The sequence below is a fragment of the Lagenorhynchus albirostris genome, chromosome 7 (assembly GCF_949774975.1).
Source record: "Lagenorhynchus albirostris chromosome 7, mLagAlb1.1, whole genome shotgun sequence".
Classification (NCBI taxonomy): domain Eukaryota; kingdom Metazoa; phylum Chordata; class Mammalia; order Artiodactyla; family Delphinidae; genus Lagenorhynchus; species Lagenorhynchus albirostris.
In genome coordinates, this window is record NC_083101.1 from 4,551,962 (window position 1) to 4,573,394 (window position 21,433).

Below are 21,433 nucleotides of genomic sequence, written 5' to 3' on the forward strand. Positions count from 1 at the left end.
TTATCAGAAGATGTCTGTGGAAAGATTTTTCAGGCAAGATCCAGGACTCATTCTTTTTAAAAGTGGTTTGTTGACTAAAAGTCAAGAGGTTGTAGTCGCCCAGCCATGAATTCCTCCAGGATTACATACATGGAAACTGCTGCCTGGCCAAGAGGTACCCCGAAGTCAGAAATGGTAAAATGTGAAAATAAAGCGCATTTTATTTATTTTATTTTATTTCAAAGCACGTTTTAGAGTCATTTAAATAAAATACTATTCATACTTTACAGTAAGGAAACAGGCTCAGAGAGGTCAAGTGACTTGACCAAGGTCACACAGCAGGTCAGTACTTTGTATGCAGCTTCACTGCTGTACCCTTACCCACCTTCATGAATAGTGCAGGAGCCCCCATGAGGGGAGCTATCCTTTTCTTCTCGTTCCTTCAGTCTCCGTCTTTTTTCCTCTCTCATACTCTCTCTTTCTTCTTTCTAAAGAGGCCCAAGTTCTGATGGTTGTAAAGAAGCAATTTATTGCTGAGGAAACTCTAAAAGGAAGAGAGGAGAGATGCGGGAGTTGGGTTTTCGTTTTGTTTTGTTTTGTTTTTCCCTTTAGATGTGCTTTTCATAACTTAAGCCCTTCTAGAAAAGAGACAAAAGTGTGACAATATCTTTGGAATAGTTATCTCAGCGGATTAAGATGGTTTAGCCCTTTGGAGTTTGGGAAGCCTTTGGGAATTTGATGAAAGCGGTGGACCTCTTTCTAGAACAGTCAGCATGCACTCAAAAGTTAGAGCTTTCTGAAACCAAGCCTTCCTCTTCCAGAATGTTAGCCTTGGCCGGAGGCAGGCAAGACTCTAGGATCAGCAGTGTCACAGGGAACTTGGTGGGATGACGGAGCCCTTCTGTGTCCGTGTTGTCCAGGATGCTAACCCTAGTCACATGTGGCTGCTGAGCACTTGAAATCTGGCTGGTGCAGCTGAGGAAATGAATTTTTAATTTTATTTAATTGAAGATTAAATAGCTACATGAGGCTACCGGCAGTTGGTACAGATTTGCATGACAGCTAATTCACCACGTGGCCTGAGTAACAGTGGTAAAATGGTGGACGTTCTTTCTTAGAGGTGGTGCCCAGTGTTCTTTTCTAGCAGTGTGGCTTTATAGTTCTGTATTCCACCTTATTTTTCCTTTCAGCCTTGTCTAACAAGTAATGGATTCTTGAGAATCTGTTCACGAAGGTATACTTACTATTTGTTCAGAAGTGAAAGCTGGAACCTCTGCTTCCCAAGCATACGAGTGTTTCTTTGCGATGTAATTTTCTTCCTTCTCTTTGTTTCAAGGAAAACTATCATTGGAATCAGCTGATTCAGGATGCACAGAAGCGTGGTGCCATTGTTAAGACTTGGGACAAAAACTATAGACAAGATGCAGTGAAGATTCTGAAACTCAAGCCCGTACTGCAGAGAAGTCTGACTCATCCTCCTGCTATCGCCCCAGAGGTGTCCAGACCCCAGGGCGGAGTGCCCAGCAACAAGCTAGACAGTGAATTTGCCAAGATGTCTATTGCTTCTTCCCTGTACCCCTCACCCTCTGACTCCAAAGAAGCCACTGTCACTGTTACTGCAAATGACCCTGAAAGGCCACCCATTCAGGACTGGCTTCGGGACCCACGACTACTTAGGAGGATGGGCTTGGGCTGTGAAGCCAAAGGGAAGTGCCTCAGTGAGCTGCAGCCCTCGAGCCCCCAGTATCCCGGAGCAGCGCCTCTCTCTGGAGAGCCAGGCTCCCCCGGAAGGCACCAGGATCCGACCAGTATCGGGCAGCAGCCCCCCGCCAAGGGAGCTGCTGTGAACAACCACAGACCTCACGTGCAGTGCGACCCTCCAGCTGCTAGTACCGATGCTTCCACGAGTAAGAGAAAATGTGCCCAGGAAGGGGAGGCAGTCAGCCACAGGAGGGAGACCAGGGCCTTCCCTGAGGGGGATCAGGAGACGTGTGGCTCTCTGAGCCACCACACAAAGAGGAACTCAGGCTGGGACGAGAGGGGGCTGGAGGAGGAGGACAGTAGCTTGAAGAAGAGGAAGCTTTCATAGTGGGGCCAAGTGAGACTGTGAGCCACAAGCATTACTGCAAACTTCAGGTGACCAGCTAGTAGGACTGTCCAGATAAGATTACTTTTTTCCTTAAAGGAGTTTGTGTGCTGTTGGAAAACAGAAAATGTATCCTGACACATGGGCCTCTTGGTCATCTTCAGTACCTTTTGTCAGTTGCAGAAGCTTTCAGAAGGCATTTGTGTATCAGTAATAATGTCCTCGAAGTCGAAGACTTAAAATGTTGATCTCTTGTTCTTCTGTAGAAAAGGTCAGACTGGAGAGGATGCTGTAAAAGTTGGAATGTATATTTGTGTAGCAAATAACAGAATCCTTTTAAAATTTGATCTGGTAGACAGCTTTTCTTTCCCCTGCTTAAAGTGTTAATCATTTTCAACAGAACAGACCTTATATTGAAAAAAAAAAAAGAAAGATGGGAGGAGGGCAGGTCCTTTCAAAGATTGTTGTAGCAAACAGACATCTTTAACAGCCCAGGCGGCCTGAGAGAAGCGAGTCAGTGCATTGGGTCAGATGCCTCTAGTCCTGTTAAATCAACTGGAGTGTCCTGGGCAAGACCCTGGGAAGCAGAGCTCTGTTAGGTGAAATTCCACTCATGCACCTTTTTAGACAAGGCACCTTGGCACAGGATATTACATTTCTGTGACGAGTTCGTCTGCCTGTTGTAGTGAGCGCATAGTTCTCTAGCTAAAATTCTCATTCTTCGTGAGATAGAAGAATGTGAAATGAAAGAATAATTCTTGAAATGTCATTCAGATGCCCCCAGCATATTGTGAATTTCCTGCAACTGGTAGGTTACAAATCCAGTGGTTGCCAAGTATTAGATCAGTGCTGGGGTGGCTTGTGGAAGCCTGTAGATCAGCAAGAGAATCCAACTCATGAAAAGCTGGATGTTTAGCATCTTCCCAGGGATTCTGGTCACCAGGCAGCTTGGGAACCAGGCAGGGCAGACCAGATACAGTATTTTAGGCAGGAGAGAAACATCCTCTAAAAAGAGAAGGATGGGGGCTTCCCTGGTGGCGCAGTGGTTGAGAGTCCACCTGCCAACGCAGGGGGCACGAGTTCGTGTCCCGGTCCAGGAAGATCCCACAAGCCGCGGAGCGGCTGAGCCCGTGAGCCATGGCCGCTAAGCCTGCACATCCGGAGCCTGTGCTCTGCAACGGGAGAGGCCACAGCAGTGAGAGTCCCGCGTACCGCCAAAAAAAATAAATAATAATAAATAAAAAGAGAAGGATGGGAGAGGAGTGCAAATACTTGGCGTTGAGAACAGGAAGAGAGTTGACAGATTGCGTCTGATCTTTGGAAACCATCGTAAGTGACGCAAATACACCGCTGTGGTGGAAGATCTGGTTAGAGGGGTTGTGCTTCTGTGAAAGGAAGTGGCCACGGTGGGTGGAGATTAGAGAGACTTGGATGAGGGCAGGGCTGCCTAATTTCAAAGTCCAGTTTTCCAAGCGCACACACACTGATGTTGAGGTATCCCAGACTGAGAATCTGTGTTAGTAACAGTTGACCATTGTTTGAACTAGCGATTTGTAGTGAATGCTGTGCAGCCCTAGCTAATTTGGGGGAGAAATCACACATTCCTGAAGATGAATGTGCACCATTTGAAACTTTTTCGGTCATCTGCATTTTTTTTTGTTTCTTTTTTTTCCTCGGTACGCGGGCCTCTCACTGTTGTGGCCTCTCCCATTGCAGAGCAACAGGGTCAGCGGCCATGGCTCACGGGCCCAAGCCGCTCGGCGGCATGTGGGATCTTCCCGGACCGGGGCACGAACCCGTATCCCCTGCATCGGCAGGCGGACTCTCAACCACTGCGCCACCAGGGAAGCCCAGTCATCTGCTTTTTAAGCAAAAAGGGCTTTGTGTTCATCAGGAATTCTACTGAAGCAGGTTATTAAGAGCTTTAAAAAAAATGTTTGGTTGCCAAAGGTTTAAACATGCTACTTCTTTGTTACCCTTGTCCCTCCCTCTGGTGTCCAGACCTCTGCTGATGGGATTGAACACTCCTGTCACTCGGGGAGCACGCGCTCTGTCCCCACAGTCAACCTCTGCTCCCCGTTCACGGAGGCAGGCTGAGCCCCACTCTGGGTCAGGGGCTTCGTAAGCTTCCTGCCTGGCCTTTGGCAAGAAAGCTCATTGTTTAAGTTTACTTTCCTACTATCTTGGTAAAATGCTTCACTTAGCAGACACTTGTAGTGACAGTTTAGAGAATCTAAAACCTGTAAGCTTATAGAAGAGGCATGCTGGAAAGAGCTGGGGTCAGGAACTTCCCCACTCCGCTCACACAACACGTCAAGTAAGCGCTCCCCACTGTACGTACTTTGCTGCCCCACCCAAACGATGTTATTTCCAGTTAAGTTTGGTGCCTGTTCTCACACGTTGTGTTCACTTTTGGTTCACCTTCCACCTAGTCTGGTAACGTGAGAATTAGTGCATCATCCCTTGTAATGAGCAAGCCTGTGTCCTGACAGCCTCTCCCAGCAGGAAACAGTCATACCTGACATTGCATTGGAATCGATTTGTGGTTCCAGTTGGTGTATGTATTTGCATTAAGCATTTCATATGTACAGTGTGGCCTTTCTTGATGTGGCTGTCATAGCAGTGTTGTTGATTGGTGGTTAACCTTACTGCAGGTGAAAAATACAGCTGTTACTTTTGTCCTTGCCATGGAGTTATAAGACAGTGGCCTTGTCTTCTTTCAATCTTAGTTCTTTCAACATGAATATATTCTACTTAAAAATTTGTTTTGCTTCTTTGTATATGATTTGCCTTGGATTTACTGTGCAGTTTATTTCTGTGTTTTCATGTATTATCAGGAGCAAATTTGATAAGTACATGTGAATAACCTCCTGTAAATGAGTTTTATAACAAAATTGTAGTAAACTATTTTCTAAAGCTAGTTGTGCAGATTGATAATTTTTTTGCTGTAGTTTTGATTCTTTCTATGCTCTGAATTCCTAGCTGGGATTTGGCAAGCAGTAGCCCTGTTGTCTTTGTTAAAACCTGAATATTAAGAGAAAATGGCAGAATTAAAAGTGGAAACAAGAAAACTGACGTGGGTTAGGAGTTACGTGTTTTTGAATGAAGGTTCAAGGTACCTCCCAGGTACTCCATTTAGTCTGCCATTAGATTTATTTTATGCCGAACTTATCTGGTGACGATTTGCTTTATTCAGGTTTCTCATCCAGTCCGCACCCCCAGCTCTCCTTGCTTCTCAGCTCTTCTTGGAATCTTACCCATAAGGTTGCAGGGTGCACTGTGGCTAGTTGTGGTGTCAGTTACACGTTGACATTTGGTCCAGAAACGCATGCTCACCTCCAGGCTGAGATTGGGGAGCGGGTGAGAGAGGAGGGACAGATGAACAGTGACCCACGAAAGGAGCTCCCGGGGCACCGATGGGGGCGCAGGGAATAGATGGCCAAGTTGGGGGTCACCACTGATGGTTACAAAAGTATAAGTCGTTTTATAAAAGCAGTGGCTTCAGGGGGCGGTGAGATGTGCTGTGCTCCGCCAGGACGTGGGCAGCGCCAGCTTCGCTGGGCCTCCCGCTTATTCCGGGTGGAGGCACCAACCACCCACGAGGGTAAAGTGACGTACGTGTTCTGGGGCGAGGTGAACTTGCCAAGTGACCTGATGAGAGGTGAGCGCTCTGCGATGGCCATTTTATTTATGGAATTCGTTACTGCAGCAGCTGTAGCAGTGATTTTTAAAGTCCCTCCTGACCAACACATGCGCTGTCACCACCATCTCCTGGGTTTCGCCATTTATTGTTTGAGGAATAAATAATTCGGGGAGGAAACTGAAATTTACCTTGAGCTTAAATAGAATTTCCAATGTTCTGCAGCACCGTGAAGGCGGGTTCTGTACACAGGGGATCCCTCCATAACTCTTAAAGGACCTGAGTTATCGTCACCCCGTCCTGCTGTACAGAAGGCATTTGCCAAGTCAAATGGCGTAAATGGTGTCTGCAGTTGGATGGTGCTCGGAACCACGGGCACTGCCTTTGTGCTCTCTTCGTTAGAGCTTGGGCCCAGCCGTGCTGGTGGACACTGTTGCCTTTGGTCTAAGCAGCATTGCTGCAAATTGAATTGTTAGTAGTTTTCAGCCTGGGAGGTGCACTTTGGAGTCACTCCCGGGCCCTACTCTAGAATTCCTGATTTCATGGGTCTGGGGGCAAGTACTTATCGCCTTTTTCTTTTTTAAACTTAAGCTTAAACTCACTCTCAGGTGTTTCCGTCGAGTGGCCAGCCTTGCGGCCTGACTCCTAAGGGTTCAGGAGGAAAGGGGAGCAGCCTTGGGGCCCTTCGGGGTCACGTCTGCCTTCCTCAGTAATGGTCCCCCCACAGGGGCCCTGAGCGGGGCAAGGCCCACCACCAAAAGCCATCTGACCATCTCTGCTTTTGTTCAGAAGGAGATTCCCAAGGGCTGCACAGTGGGGCTGGGGAAGGAGGTCTGGGAATATATCCAGAGAAAACCATAATTCGAAAATATACGTGCACCCTGATGTTCATTGCAGCGCTATTTACGATAGCCAAGACATGGAAGCAACCTAAATGTCCATCCCCAGAGGAATGGATAAAGAAGATGTCGTACATATATACAATGGAATATTACTCGGCCATAAAAAAAGAATGAAATAATGCCATTTGCAGCAACATGCATGGACTTAGAGATGGTCATACTGAGTGAAGTAAGAGACAAATTATCATATGATGTCACTTATATGTGGAATCTAAAAAAATGGTACAAATGAACTTATTTACAGAACAGAAATAGAGTCATAGATGTAGAAAACAAACTTATGGTTACCAGCGGGAAGGGGAGGGGGAGGGATAAATTGGGAGATTAGGATTGACATGTACACACTATTATGTATAAAATAGGTAACTAATAAGGACCTACTATATAGCACAGGGAACTCTTCTCATTAGTCTGTAACGGCCTATATGGGAAAAGAATCAAAAAGAATGGATATATGTATATGTATAACTGATTTGTTTTGCTGTACAGCAGAAACTAACACAACATTTAAAATCAACTATACTCCCATAAAAATTAAAAAAAACAAAACAAAAACTACGCTGCCGCCATTCAGGTCACAGGGACATCTTATCTTGGTTCCTCTGGTCAGAGGGATGGGTTTTCTATGAGGATTTTCCCACAGTCCCCACTCACAGGGGCCTCTTTTCCTGGTCCTCCAGAAAACTACAAAACATTGCTGCTGCTTCCTTTACCGAATACCCCCCTGGTCATTGTAAGTATCTGAAATAGTTAATTCTGATCTTTTTTTATAGTCTACTGCCATAAAAAGGAAGGCATAAGGGCATCACTCTTCTTTTTAAAGTGCATCTATAAATTAAATCTATTTATTTTTATTTTTTTAATTAAACTTTTTTAAAGAAAAAATTGGAAAATTTTATTTGGGCCAAGTTTGAGGATTATAACCCAGGAAGAGCATCTCAGAAAGCTCTGAGAACTGTTCCCTAATTTTCTTTTTAAGCCCTTTAATTGCCACCTCTTCTAGTATTTAAACTGATCTAGTGAATCTAATAAACTCATAAACACGGTGAATCTCCAGTTCTTTTAAAAAAATACCATTTACATACATACACTAGTATGCATAAAATGGATAACTAATAAGAACCTGCTGTATAAAAAAATAAAATTCAAAATATAAAAAAAAAAGAAACCAGAAAACCTGAGGTTTCTTTTCCTCATATCAAAAAATAATAATAGGGCTTCCCTGGTGGCGCAGTGGTTGAGAGTCCGCCTGCCGATGCAGGGGACACGGGTTTGTGCCCCCGTCCGGGAAGATCCCACATGCCGCGGAGCGGCTGGGCCCGTGAGCCATGGCCGCTGGGCCTGCGCGTACAGAGCCTGTGCTCCACAGCGGGAGAGGCTACAGCAGTGAGAGGCCCGCGTACCGCAAAAAAAAAATAAAAGTAATAAAACAAAATACATACCATTTAATACAGTGTTCTTAAACTTTTCCATTTAATCCTAAACTGAGTTATTTAGTAGGTTTCTAATTGAAATAACAAAACTAATCTGACATGAATATGCCAAATTCTCTTAAATGTTAAAAACACTTGAGTCATCAAATATGCTTTAAGTAACAAATAGAATTTGATATAAAAACATCACTGTCTTTTTAATTTACTACATCAACTCAGGTTTAATTTTCAGTCTTCACAAAATTAGAAAGCAGCCACTAAGGGAAGTTTTTATCTTCCTGCGTGAATTAAGGTTGGCATCCCAAAGCAAGTTAGAAAACAGATATGGGACCTGGGGACGGCGTATGTCCACAGTGACTCTCAGGCCACCGATCGGCACATTGGGGATGGCGTATGTCCACAGTGACTCTCAGGCCACCGATCTGCACACTGGGGACGGCCTATGTCCACAGTGACTCTCAGGCCACCGATCGGCACACTGGGGACGGTGTATGTCCACAGTGACTCACTCTCAGACCACTGATCGGCACAGACGCGGCTCTTAAAACTTCTGTGAAATAAATCATATACATCAGAGTGTATGTAAGACAGACGTAAAAGGAAAGACATAATATAATAGACACCCGTGTACCCCCCCACCCCATCATAAGAAACGGCACTGCTGACACCTGGAAAGGTCACTCTCCATGTTTCTTCTAGACACTCCTCCCCACCACCCCCTTCCACTTAGTTGTAACCCGAATTCTGAATTCTCTAGTTTGTATAAAGTTTCACTGCACACCCCCAAATTATATTTACTTAATTTTGAAGTTTATGTGTTACATACGATGGGTATTCTGGGGCTGACTTTTCTCCCCTTCATCTTTACATTTCTGAGATGACTAGCCGTTATCCGCTCTTTTTGGGTGGAGGGTAGTATTCCATTTTAGGAACACGCCCCAGTCCGCCCGTTCTACTCTGATGGACTTTGGGGTTGTTACTGCTTTTCCCGTCGCATTCCTCTGGTACCCACGTAGAAGAGTTTTCCCAGGCAGTGCTCAGACGTTTATCACGTAGGGACACAGGACAGGAAGGGACTCCAGAGCACCTGGACGTGGATGCTTCTGGGCCTGAGCTCCAGACGACAACACGGTCAGGTGCTCCCTTCCCCAGGAAGCAAGCCGTGAGGACAGCATGCCAGGTGGGGCCTGATTGGAGCCCTGCCCTTTGCATCATAATCCCCTTATCCCACCAGTAACCCCCTTGATCACAGGAGCCAGACTTTGTGGGTTCCATTCTTCGCAACATAAATGCCTTGATTTGGAATACCCCTTACCTAGCAGTCTACTCTCAGGCAGTTATGGGGTGTAGAGACACATCCTGTGGTACTAACGATGTTGGACTTACATCCACCTCTCGGGCAGAGTGACAGCGGCAGATGTAAATAGATCCCGGTAGCTGGAAGATGTCCACAATGTTATGGTTAGGTGGCGGTTATAGTTTTCTATATACGTGTATATATGTGTGTGTGTGTGTGTGTGTGTGTGTGCGCGTATGTTTGTATATGTGTCTGTATATAGACAGGCAAACACAAAACGTTTCTATAGGAAAAAGGACATTCACCAAAATGCTGATAGAGGTTAGGTAGTTTTTTTTAGTAGACTATTTTCTTAGAGCAGTTTTAGGTTTGTAGCAATATTGAACAGAAGGTACAGAAATTTCCCATAAACCCCCTGTCCCCACCAGCAACATCCCCACCAGATGGTACATTTGTTACAATCGATGAAGCTACACCGACACGTCACGATCACCCAGAGCCCACAGCTTACATTAGGGGCTCACTCTTGGGGCTGTACAGTCCATGGCTTTTGACAAACGTGTAATGACTTGTACCCACCATCAAAGTATCATACAGAGTATTTTCAGTGCCCTGAAAATCCTCTGTGTTCCGCCTATTCTAGGGGGTAAATGTAAGTATTATATTCTGCATACATTTTTTCATTTTTCCATTTGTTGTACAGTGTGCATGAGTTACTTTTACAATAACTTTATTTTAAAGAAGACACACCAGTTCTTCAGTCATTTTCTCTCTCTCTCTTTTTGTTCTTTTTTTTTTTTTGGTTTTCTGGCCACCACGCAACTTGTAGGATCTTAGTTCCCGGACCAGAGATTGAACCCCGGCCCCCAGCAGTGGAGGCACGGAATCCTAACCACTGGACTGCCAGGGAATTCCCATCATTTTCTCTTTTTTAAAAGGTGTTGCCCCAGAGTCTGTGGAAAAAGCCGTGTTAACAGACCTTCATCATGTCCTGTGATGCTCCGGTTTCCGAGGTGGGCCGTGGGATGTCAGCAGTGTGGTACCGCCACGAGCCTTCCACAGGTGCTCACCATCTCTGGGGCTGTGTAACCTCCTCTTCCTCATGGAGGGCCCCCTGCCCTCACATGGCCTGCTGGCCTTCCCATCCTGTACCCCCAGAGCCAGGGGACACAGTGGGGGCTTAGGAAAGGGGTTATTGAATGAATGGCTAGAGGGACAGCTGCTCTGGGAGGAGACCTCCAGCCACCTTCCCTATCAAGGGAAGGACGCTGTGCCCAGGACACCCACCTGGGCCCTCCGGTCCTGGCCCTGCGGACCCGAGGTCCCCACAGTGCCAGGTGCGTCTGCAGCTGGGGTGTGATTGAACTCACCAGCTGGGCACCTCCTGACCTTGTGATACGAGGTGTCCCGGGCTCACGCAGACTGTCTCTGTCCAGCCATGGAATCGGACTTCACTCCGAGGAGCCCTGGTTCCTCTTAGGGGAGGAGCATGTTTAGAAACCAAGATCTGGGCTCCAGCTTTCCACCCTTCACAGACCACCAGTATTGGCTCCTCTGCTGGAAGCTCTTTCCAGAACTGAAGTCCCAGGAGGAGCAGGGTTGCCACTGGCCCAGCAGATCAGGGCCTCCCCAAGGTCTGCCTCCTATGTCTCGGTGAGCGTGATGGGAGTGAAGATGCCCTGAATGTGATCCCCTCCCTAATCTCTTCCTCCCGGTGGAGGATGAAGAGGGGCTGTGATGCCTATAGGGAGGAGAGGGTGCTTACTGTGCCCGGGCTGGTGTTGGGCATCAGGGGAGGCAAGCAGTGTCTGCCTGGTTCCTTGTGCCCTGGGACCCGGCACGTGGAGGTCTAGGGTATGTGCTGGGTGAGGCAGGGAAGGAAGGAAGGAAGGAAGGAAGGAAGGAAGGAAGGAAGGAAGGAAGGAGAGACCGAGTGATGCGGCCCCCCCTTGGCAGGCTTTGGTGGGGGAAGGAAATGGATAACAACAGCTGACACTGGTCACTTACTTTGGGGCAGCACTGCATGTATTAACTTCTTTAATCCTCACAATAGCCCCATGATGTAGGCGCTGTTTTTCACAACCCCATTTCACAGGTAAGGAGACTGAGGCACAGAGAGATGGAGTAACTTGCCCACGGTCATCCAGGTGGTGGAGAACAGCTTCGAACCCAGGTGGTGGGATTGAGAGCCACTCAATGCCATCCCTTCTGCCTTTAGAAACTCGCTATCCCCCGCCCCCCTTCCCCACACCCCCATGCTGCTCGAGGGGAGAAATGTGGGCACTGGGTCAGCTGTGAGATGTACAGCACAGGACAGGCCCCAGTGCCTTTAGTGTCAGCTGCAGGGCACAGCTCCGGGAGCTCCCAGGACTCTGGGACCCATTCCAGCTGCTCCTGGCCGGGTCCCCAGGGCCACTTGCTCGGTCAGTAAAGTAGGCGTCCTCTGGCCAGAAGCCATCTGTAACACGGCTGCTGCAGGTTCACCCACCTGGCCTCCGGCCTCATCCCCCGCTTGCTGGACTGAAAGGTCTTCTGTGCCTCTGGGAGCCCAGCCACAGGGGTTCTGGGGGCCTGGCCAGACCCTGTCACGTGGGAGAGGTGCATGGGTGGGGCAGTGGGCGGGGAAGAGGGCCACTGGTGGGGACAAAAAGGAAAAGGGTGAAGTTTTTCATGTCCTTTTAAAATTAAAAGATCTCCTTTGATAGGATGTATTGCTAAATTTTGTAAAGCAGGCTAAAGAAGGGTGTGTATAAGATGAGGCTATCATTGCTAAAATAAATAAAATAGAAGGAAAAAGTGGCAGCTTTGCGGCTCAGTGTTACAAGCTTGGGCTTCTGCCCCAGAGAGACTACACTTGCAACCTGGACTCAGCCTCTTCCTGGCTGTGTGACCCTGGGCAACTTGCCCACCCTCTCTGTGCTGGATAGTCATTGTTTCTTTGTGCCGCTCCTCTGGATGGGGAAAGACAGCCCACCTCCCTTGAGGGAGTGGGAAAAGCTGGACAGAAGGGTATGGGCACACTGTGTGTGGCCTGCCGGGGACGCCAGCAGGAGGCAGGCCTGGGCCAGGGTGGTGCCCATGGCAGCATCAGGGCCTCACAGGGACAGCAGCGATGGCTCTCTGGCCAGGATACTGGGTGGCGCTCCTGGCTTCACGGCACCACCCCGCCTCACCCCGTGCATCTGGCGTGTGTCTATGGGTCCTATGATCTTTCAAATACTCTTTTCTGCTTAAATCACCCAGAGTTGTCTTTTGGCGCTGTGCCCAAGATCTCCGACCACGACACTTAGAGCCTCAGTGTTCTCAGCTGTAAAATGGCTCTATTACCAGAGCTCACTTCTCAGCTTCATCTCGGGGATCCTTGAAAGAAGATATATTCAACCTCCGCGCAACGCTTAGCACGGTTTTAACAAATGCTGGGCAAACGCTCTGTATCTAGGTTTGTTTTATGGGAAAGCACTGGAAATGTACTTCAGAAAATATTAACAGTTATTAGCTTTGGACGGAGGATTGTGGGTGATCTTAAGTTAAAAATTATTATTATTTTGCATTTCTGTTTTTTTCTAACTCCCCTGCACTCATGATTTGTGTTTTATAAAGGGGAAAATAAAAACGAGTAAATAAAGCTTGTCTTCCCTGGGCTTTTACCCTGGCCTGAGATGTGCAGGGATCTCTCGGGGACTCGGGGAGACTGGCCCAGCTGGAGGTGCAGGGCCAGGGCAGGAGTGCGGGCATGGGGGGAGCACCCTGCCCAGGCCTGTGGGGAGATGCCGACAGCTGCTCCCCAGGTGCCCATAAATGCCTCATAACTGTAAAAACGCCGACGCAGCAGGCCTGTTTATTTAGAGGGGGCAGGTGAGGGCAGGGGGCAAGGCATCTCCCCTGACAGCAAGGCCATTCGGATGACGCCCAGCTCCCCAGGGCCCCTCGCTCTGCCCTGGAGCCGCTGCAGGGGCGGAGGAGGGGTGTGGGCAGGAGCTGCAGGCCCCACCGGGTGGACAGCCTTTTGCCTGGGCTGCCGAGGCTGCAAGGCCTGGGTTCACACTCACGCTATCCTGAGTCACCTCCTGTCCCTGCTTCTTAGCAAGCGTGACTTCAGGCAAGTTACCTCCCATCTCTGAGCCTCGACTTCCCTCTCTGTTAACTGGGTAGACAATTCCTTCCGCTGAGAGCATTCTCAGCATGGGGCAATTTTGCCCCCACTTTGCGGTGCCCGGAGGGAGGGCTGCCGGCACCTAGAGGCTCGAGGCCAGGGATACTGCTAAACATCCTACCACACATAGGACAGCCGCTCCCCACCCCACCCCGAAAGAATTATCCAGCCCCAAATGTCAGTAGCCCTGAGGGTGAGAAACCTGCCCTAGGGTGAAGGTGAAGGTTAAGTGTAATCATGCGCGCCCCGTGCCCGCGACAGTGGCTGTTACCATTCATGCTGTGAAAGGGGAGCTCTGCCTCTCAGAACCAGATGTCAAAACATGAGGTCTGGGACCAGGGCGCACCATTGAAAAGAGGCCGGGCTGTGACTTTGGGCTCTGCTAACCTTGTTTTCTCCTTTTCCCCACTGCCTGAAAGATGTCAGAGTTTTCCAAATGGGCACTGGCAGCTTTCCCTCCCTCCTCCGGCTGAGGTCAGGGCCTGAGCCGAGTCCTCGGGGACCTGGGCTGCCACTCTGATTTACAATGCGCTCCACCTCCCCGGCCCTTGCTTACACAGAGACTAGTCACAGGGAAGCTGACAGAGCGCTGCTGGTCTGGCAAGAGAGGTCAGGGCGGACAGAGTGCTGCCCACTGAGGACCCCTCTTCCCAGACCCCTCAGGGCCTTCCAGGGACACACCCAGGGTGACACCAAGGGGTATGTGTGTGTGTATGTTCAGTGGAAGCTGCTGGTGCCCGACCCAGAGCCCGTCTATGGGAACCCCCCCTCCACTGCTGTGATGCCTGTTACAGCCGCCCATCTTCTGTACTGGGGGGCCCCCAAATGCAGCATGAAGCCAACGGCATGAGACTGCCCCCTTGCCTCAAGACGTGATTTAAGCTCAGAGCCCCGGTGGGTGGACCAGGCTGAAGCTGGGCATCCTCACTGGGCTTCCCCGCCCCATCCTAATTCTCTCCCTCCCTTTCACATGTATCCTGACAGCACACCCTCCGCAAATCCACGCACTGAACCCCTGTCTCAAGCTCTGCTAATAAGGGACCCAGACCCAGGACTGTGTTTGTGTGTGTGTGTGTGTGTGTGTGTGTGTGTGTGTATTTGGGGGTGAATGATATGGTTCCTTTATATGTTAATATCATGATGATTAGGAGGAAGGCGACCATGCTTACAAATTGCACTCTGCAGTTGGTGTTTTATCTAGAGGTGGATTTTGGTCAGCCTGCCCTGTGCTCCTTTGAAGGCGGAGGCAGGTCCTGTTCTGGAAGGAGGCGGCTTGACAGGCCCTGAACTCCTGGGCCTAAAGCCACTGCCATCTGTTGTCTTCGTTATGGGCAGTGTTATGACACAGGGGCTGTGGCTAAGCAGGGGTAACGTTTTAGTGTCTCTGCATCAGTGGACTCAGAGACCAAGATGCTGGGTGGGGAGGGCCAATAACTTAGGAATTGGTAAGTCTGCGTGTAACAGAAAACCCAAAGACCAGCGTTTTAATCACATCAAGGTTTATTTTTTCTCACACGTTAAGAAGTGTGGAGATCAGCAACTAGGGCTGGCGTCCCCTGCCCTGCTAGGTCCTCAGAAAACCAACTTCCACCCTCTCGGCTCCACCATCCTGTGGGGGTGGCTCTCCCACCCCATGCCACCAGAGCATGGCGAGACGGGGGAAGAGAAACGCCGGGGCCCCAAACTTGGCCAGCTGAGGCTGGGTGGGGAGTGAGGGGAGGACAGGCTTCTACGGAGCTTTCTGGGGGCCCCGCCCATCACTCCTGCTTATAGCCCATTGGTCAGAGCTGTCACATGGCCCCTCCCATCCACGAGGACCCCAGGGATGTTTTCTTCTAGCCACTTGGGCCACAGGCAGGGGAAGGGGCGGAGCTGAAAGAAGGCACTTTCTTGGGGTTAGGAGCAGAGGGAGATCTGGAGGCCAGGAGGGGGTCAGTGTTTGACCCCGAGAGGCTCTAAGCATATTTTATATCCACCTGTAACCATGTTGTAATCTCTTGTCATCCTCAACTTTTGTTAAACTCCGTCTGAGCCTTGCTTTGGGGACTTGCCGGAGGAACGCGGTTTTAAACTTCCCAGCCTGGAAAGAGCGGCTGCAGCCAGAGGGTAACTTTAGGGGGTGGGGGTGGGGGAGGGGTCGGCTGTAGGCGCAACAAAGGACCAGTATCTGATCCGTGGGCTGGGAATCTTCCAGGGCTGCTGGGAAGTAAGCAGGTGGGCAGGGAAATCTGGATCTTCTTGAGAGACAGCAGGGAAATCCAACTCCCAAGGGCCAGAAAGACCCACGGGCACCCCAGAAGCACAGGGCTAAGCTGAGGCACCCCTTTCTTTGGAGCTCCCTTTCACAATTCCCACACTGCCCCGGTCCCCTCAGCCGTCACCTTCCTGATGCTCTGGAGGGAAAGAGGAAGGAGAGAGGAGAGGGGGGTCGGCTGTGGGTCTTTGCGTTGCCGCCTCCACCAGCCTGTGCCCACCCTGGCATGTGACCATCAGGGGGCTCTGGAAAGTGGTGGGAGCAGCAGACACTGGGCCTGAGGCTGAGGTCCAGCAGGCCTGATAGGACCCCCCATTCTGATTTATAAACAGGAGCATCAGAGTCGAGCCCTGTTAGACAGCTCTGTCAGTCGCTTGCCTTGCACTTTTCAGGAAAGGTATCAATGTCCACCACATGCTTTTAAATTTGAGGACAACCAAGGCAAAGTGCCAATAAGCTCTGGATTTTTTTTTGGTGGTGGGGGGAAGGAGGGAGATAACCTCCCAAGTTTGGGGAACATTGTAGGTCTCTGCAGGGCCAGGCCTGGCCACATGGTGAGAGAGCTCCGGTGGCTACGCCTGCCTGTCATTCACAAAAGGGCCTGGGGAAGGGACGGCCTTGAGCGCGAAATTGCTTCTTTAAGGCTATTTTGTGGACTCCCCTTTAACTCCCACACTTGCTGGGTAAAAAAGAACAGAAAGAAAACAGGCCCTGGAGGCAGCAGTGAGCAGATTCTTTACTGTCAGATTATACACCATCAACCACCCCCGTGGTGTCCAGCGTCCCCGCTCTTTGTCCCTCCTTATAGGGGCGGTTAATACAAACAAAAATAGTTCTCTACAAAAGTAAGTTTCCAGCCCTCCCAACCCTCCTTCCTAACTCCCTTCCCCCAGACAGCGAGCTCCTTGGTCACCAGGCCTCTGGAAAGGCCTGGGGTCTGGTGGGTTGTAAGGGAAAACAAAGAATAGAAAAGAGAATCAAGTCAGCGACTAGAGGTGTAGGCAACTGGATTTTCGGGTCCGCTGGCTGATGGTGAGCCAGGGACAGGCGCAGGGGGTGTCTGCAACAGTCGTGTGTGGGGGGGGGGAGAGGGAGGCAGGAGGCAGGACCTGGGGCTGTTGGGATGAGCAGCTTCTCCCACGCCCCTGTCTCACCGCCAGCTAAAAAAAAAAAAAAAAGGAAAGGGTCGGTGGGTAATATAAAAGAAAAACTAAGACCGAAATCGCGGGCCCTGGGGCCGCGACCACACAGCATCCCCTGCTGCAGCGCCGGGGCGGGGGCAGGTGCCACTTCGGGGAGGACGGAGCGGGAGGACTCTGCTGAGTAGCACCTGGGAGCAGCTCGGGCCGCACCCTTCTGGCCGCCAGGCCTCCGACGCCGGCCCCCGGGCTCCCGGCTCTCCGGGCGCGGGGCGCAGGGCGCGGCGGGGCGCACGGACCGCCTCCCCCACCCCCGGCCGGGGTTTCTCCGCGGGTCTCAGCAGTCCAGGCAGGTGGCCAGCCGCAGCAGCAGCAGGCAGCCGAGCAGCGTGGCGGGGCACGGGGCGGCCCCGGGCGCGCGGTCGCAGTCCAGGCCGCCGTGGGCGGCGCCGGGGTCGCAGCGGGGCTGCTCGCAGCGCACGCCGGTGTAGCCGCGCGGGCAGGCGCAGCGCTGGTTCTGCACGCAGGTGCCGCCGTGCTGGCACAGCAGCTGGTCGTCGTCGCACACGTTGGCTGCGGGGCGGAGGAGCGGTTAACTCGGGTGAAGGCCCGGTCCAGCCCTCCCTCTCCCCGCCCCGCGCTGGAGCTTCAGCCCCTGGGACGTGCGAACACTGGGGGCGCGGCCTGGACCGGGGGTGTTGGAGACTCAGGGCGCATTGGCGCGAAGCGTCCCGGCGGGGATGGTACCAAGGGCCGCGCGAGACCGGGACCTTGCCTCCCTCCCGCCGCTGCCCGGCTCTCCCCGCCCCGGTCCCGGCACTGGCCTTGGTGCGGTTCTTCAGACGCACCTGCTCTCCCGTCCAGAGCTTAGCACGTGCTACTCCACGTGCCTGGGGCGCCCTTCCACCCTCTTCCCGTGGCTAACGTCGGGTCTCCGCTAGCCCCTCACTTCCTCGGACTGCCTCCCTCCCTCCCTCCCCGCAAATCCGCAGCCTCCAGCCAACTGCAGCCAACGCCCGGCTCCACTTTGGCCTCCAAGCTCCTTCCCGCTACCGACTCTACACCAGCTAGCATCAAGCCCCGCTCACCACCCGGACCCTGCTTCGGACAACACCAGGCCCCGCCCACCTACCGGGCCCCGCCCCGGAAGCACCAGGTCCCGCCCCTGGGACCCACCCACCGACCCGGACCCGGACCCGACCTGGGCGGCCTCCAGGCCCCGCCCCGGGCCCCACAGCACGCGGCCCCGCGCAGGGGGGCGGCGCGCACTCACGGTAGCAGCCCTGGCGCCAGTAGTGCGTGGGGAGGCAGTCGTCGCACTTCGGCCCCGCCGCGCCCTCGCGGCACTCGCAGAAGCCGGTCTCGTTGCACCGGTCGTGCACGGAGCCGATCTGGTTGCAGTTACACTCTGGACGGACACGCGCACGGCGAGCGATCAGGGGCGACGTGCGGGCGCCGTCCGCACGGGCCCACCCCGCCCGGCCCCGGCAACCCTCCCAGCAGAATCTCCGCACCCGCCGCTGGACGGCGGGGTGGGGACGCCTGGGGCGTCCAGATCTCGAGGGGACAGTTTTCATTTTCTCACATCCACTAAGCCCCTTCCCCTCTCTGGCTCTGGCGCTGCATGGCCCGGACCAGCCCCTTCCCGTCCCTGGGCCTGCGTCTCCGCTTCTGTAACTGGAACGGGCGCTGATCCCTCCCGGCTCCAAAGAGCTATGACTGACAGGTGGGAGGAGCCTCAGCGGAGGCCACCGGCCATCCGTCCTGGGGGCCGGGGTGTGTGTGCGGAGCGGGCAGGGTGTAGTCGGCCTCCGAAGCTCCTCTCCAGGGCGGGTGGAGGAGCAGCCCCAGAGGCCTCCCGCTCGCCCTGCTCCGTGGGAGAAGCCGAAAGCCCCCACTCTGGGAGTCCTTGTCGCCTAGTGCCGGGCCCGGGGGTGGGGGGCGGAGGCAGACAGGCAAGGCAAGAGGAGGCGCTGGGGGAGACGCCTCTAATCGGATCCAGAGGCCCTGCCCTGTCCCTGCTGCTGGCTGGTGTGACATGGGCAGCACAGTTCCGTTGGGATCACTTTAGAGTTGTGATGAAATTATCTGAAGGCCGCTGCCATAATGCAGACTGACAGCTGCAGCTTTGCGGGCGGCTCCTCCTGTGCACAGCCGGGGCTGGCCTGCTGGGCGGGGGATGGGCAATGGGTTCCCAAGGGCGCTGGGCATCGGAGGGCTGAGAACTGGCCTCTACGGGAGACAGTCTTCCAGACTAGTGGGTGTTGTTTGTGGGCCACATGTTCGGTCTTTTGGGATGGCCTGCCTCTGCCTGGGCCCAGGGCCCAGGGCCCCTATAGATTTCCTTCTTTACCCCAAAAGCCAGTCCTGGAGCAGAGTTTAAAGAAAGCCAACCGTCTGCCCACTGGGGGTGGAGGGCATATAAAGTGTGAGAAAAGACTTCATTTGAAGAAAAGCTTCAGTTCCCCCAAAATGGTTGAAAACCCTTGATCTGATCCACCTCCCTATTTTACAAACAGGGAAACAGCCCCAGAGGGGGGAAGAGAATTGCCCAAAGGCACACAGCCCGGCAAGCCCTAGAACCCGTCTTTGACTGGAACTAGTGGTTCTGAAATGCCAGTGCCTGCAGGGAGGACCACATGGGGAGGTAGGTTATTAATAGAGCGGATTCTGTATTTAGAGTGGGCCCAGGAATTGGCATTTCCCCAGCCTCCCCCGGGGATTCCAGTGCAGGGGTGCCCAGATCCCGTCTAACGCTGCTCTTCTGCCTTGCACCCTGGTCCACACACTCGCGTGCGGGGCCCCCGCCTCCCAGCCGAGGGCTCACCAATGCACACGTTCTCGTCGTCCAGCTCCGCGGAGCCGTTGCGGTAGTAGCCCAGACGGCAGTGCTGGCAGTGCTGGCCTCGTGTGTTGTGCTTGCAGCTGACGCAGGTCACCACGTTCAGGAAGTCGATGTAGCTGCAGCGATTGGAGTGGCCGTAGCACTCGCAGTCTGGCCGGCCAAACGTGAGAAACACCAAGGGTCAGAGAACAAATGGCAAGCGTGCCTTCTCGCTGCCCCTCCCTGGTGCATTCCGGAAAACGGAGGCCAGGGGTAGGACCTGGCACAGGATGGTGCCCTGGGTCTCTGACACTTCTGTACCATGTGGGGAGAGATAGGCCTGCTAGCTTCGAGCCCGAAAGAACCAGTGTAGGCCCAGCTCACAGATTACCACCTGGCCCCATGGACAGGGCACCAGGGAGGGCCAGTGGGCAGCATCCGCTAAAAGCCTGGCCGGGTACCAGGGCAAAGTGCTTTCTGGAGGGAGGCCCTCGTGATGCTGCGGGTGGTTAGATATGATTCATGCAGGGAAGATGGGTCATGCCGTCAGACCGTGAGCTCAGGGAGGGCGGTGCCCGGGTTCATGGCGTTCACCACGGTACCCCAGTGATTCAATGAAGGGTAGACACATGCATGAACGCTGGAGAGGATGGAAAGGGCCAGGAGCTTCCTGCGCATGCTGCTTTGGAAGTTGGTTGGAAGGAAAACACCCACCTGCAGGACCCTTTCTTATTAGCCTGAGCTGTTCTGCAAATCTCATTGGCATCAGAGGGCCTGCTCTTGCACGACCCTGAGAGTGAATGCTGCCTTAAAGTTTGTGCCCCCAGCATCTCACCTTGACTCCTCCTAGCCCTGGCCCAGCTTCTGACTCTCACTGGAGGCACCTGTGACCACCTGGGGCAAAGGCCCCGGGGTTTGGAGGTGGCTCCCATGACATCATCAAGGGGCGGGGTTTGGTGAGGAGGGTCACCTTCCCTGCCACAGAGGGGGGCATCCCTTGGTGTCCCTCCTAAGAGGCTCAACACCCCCTTGAACAAGAAAGGATGCCAGCTCCCCGCTGTGAGACACCATCTGTGTATCTCTAGAGGATCCAACCCCCATTTTGTGATGTGAGAAGGAGGGACTGACCAGATGTCGAGGTCAAGGGCATGGGAGACCTTGGAGAAATGAGCCTCTGACATGTGCCCAGGAGGAGACGGTAAGCATTCCCACACCATGGCCTCCTGGACCTGTCCCCTTCACCTTGTCCCTCCAGGGACAGTGAGAAGGTGAGGCATCCTCCAGGTGTCCCAGATCTTGCTTCAGCCAAGATGAGCCCCTGGGCCACACCTCCCAGGGAAGCCAGGACAGGTTATTCCTGGCAGCTCCTGTGCCTGCCCCCGTGCTAGCCCACTGTACTTCGGACTCATACCTGCTCCCAGCTCCCTTGGGGAGGGGGGACTGGAGGCGAGAGAGGCTCCGTTTCACCTTGACCCAGCTACTCAGGGAGGGGGCATCGGTCCACGCACTGCATTGTTTTGTTTTGTTTTGTTTTTTTCCAGTGGAGGTGGGGGGAGAGGGGCCGGAGGAGGGGCTGATCAGCCCCGGGGCCTTCCTCTTACCTTCGAATTCTTCAATAGGCATCACTTGAGGAGATTTGGGCCTGAGCTGGAAAAGTCTGGAGGCCTTGGCGGGGGCGGGGGCAGCGGCGGAGGTGCCCGCAGCTTGGAGAGATGAGAAAGAAGCT

At 52.7% G+C, this 21,433-nt stretch overlaps 2 protein-coding genes across 3 annotated transcripts in view; one reads left to right on the forward strand and one right to left on the reverse strand.

Moving 5' to 3' along the window:
- The window catches only part of SETX (senataxin), an 80,894-nt gene extending 75,909 nt beyond the window's left edge, over window positions 1-4,985 (forward strand). The window contains exon 25 of the mRNA XM_060153989.1: window positions 1,316-4,985. Within this exon, the coding sequence (XP_060009972.1) occupies window positions 1,316-2,068 (753 nt within the window). The 3' untranslated portion in view covers window positions 2,069-4,985. The remainder of the gene's footprint in view (window positions 1-1,315) is intronic.
- A 12,235-nt stretch (window positions 4,986-17,220) lies between these two features.
- Window positions 17,221-21,433, reverse strand: part of NTNG2 (netrin G2) — a 72,986-nt gene continuing 68,773 nt past the window's right edge. The window contains exons 8-11 of one of the 2 annotated variants that reach the window (XM_060153282.1): window positions 21,309-21,410; window positions 19,711-19,878; window positions 18,157-18,291; window positions 17,221-17,456 (exon numbers count right to left, since the gene is read on the reverse strand). In XM_060153282.1, the coding sequence (XP_060009265.1) occupies window positions 17,221-17,456; window positions 18,157-18,291; window positions 19,711-19,878; window positions 21,309-21,410 (641 nt within the window). The remainder of the gene's footprint in view (window positions 17,457-18,156; window positions 18,292-19,710; window positions 19,879-21,308; window positions 21,411-21,433) is intronic. The other variant, XM_060153283.1, reaches the window with a different exon arrangement.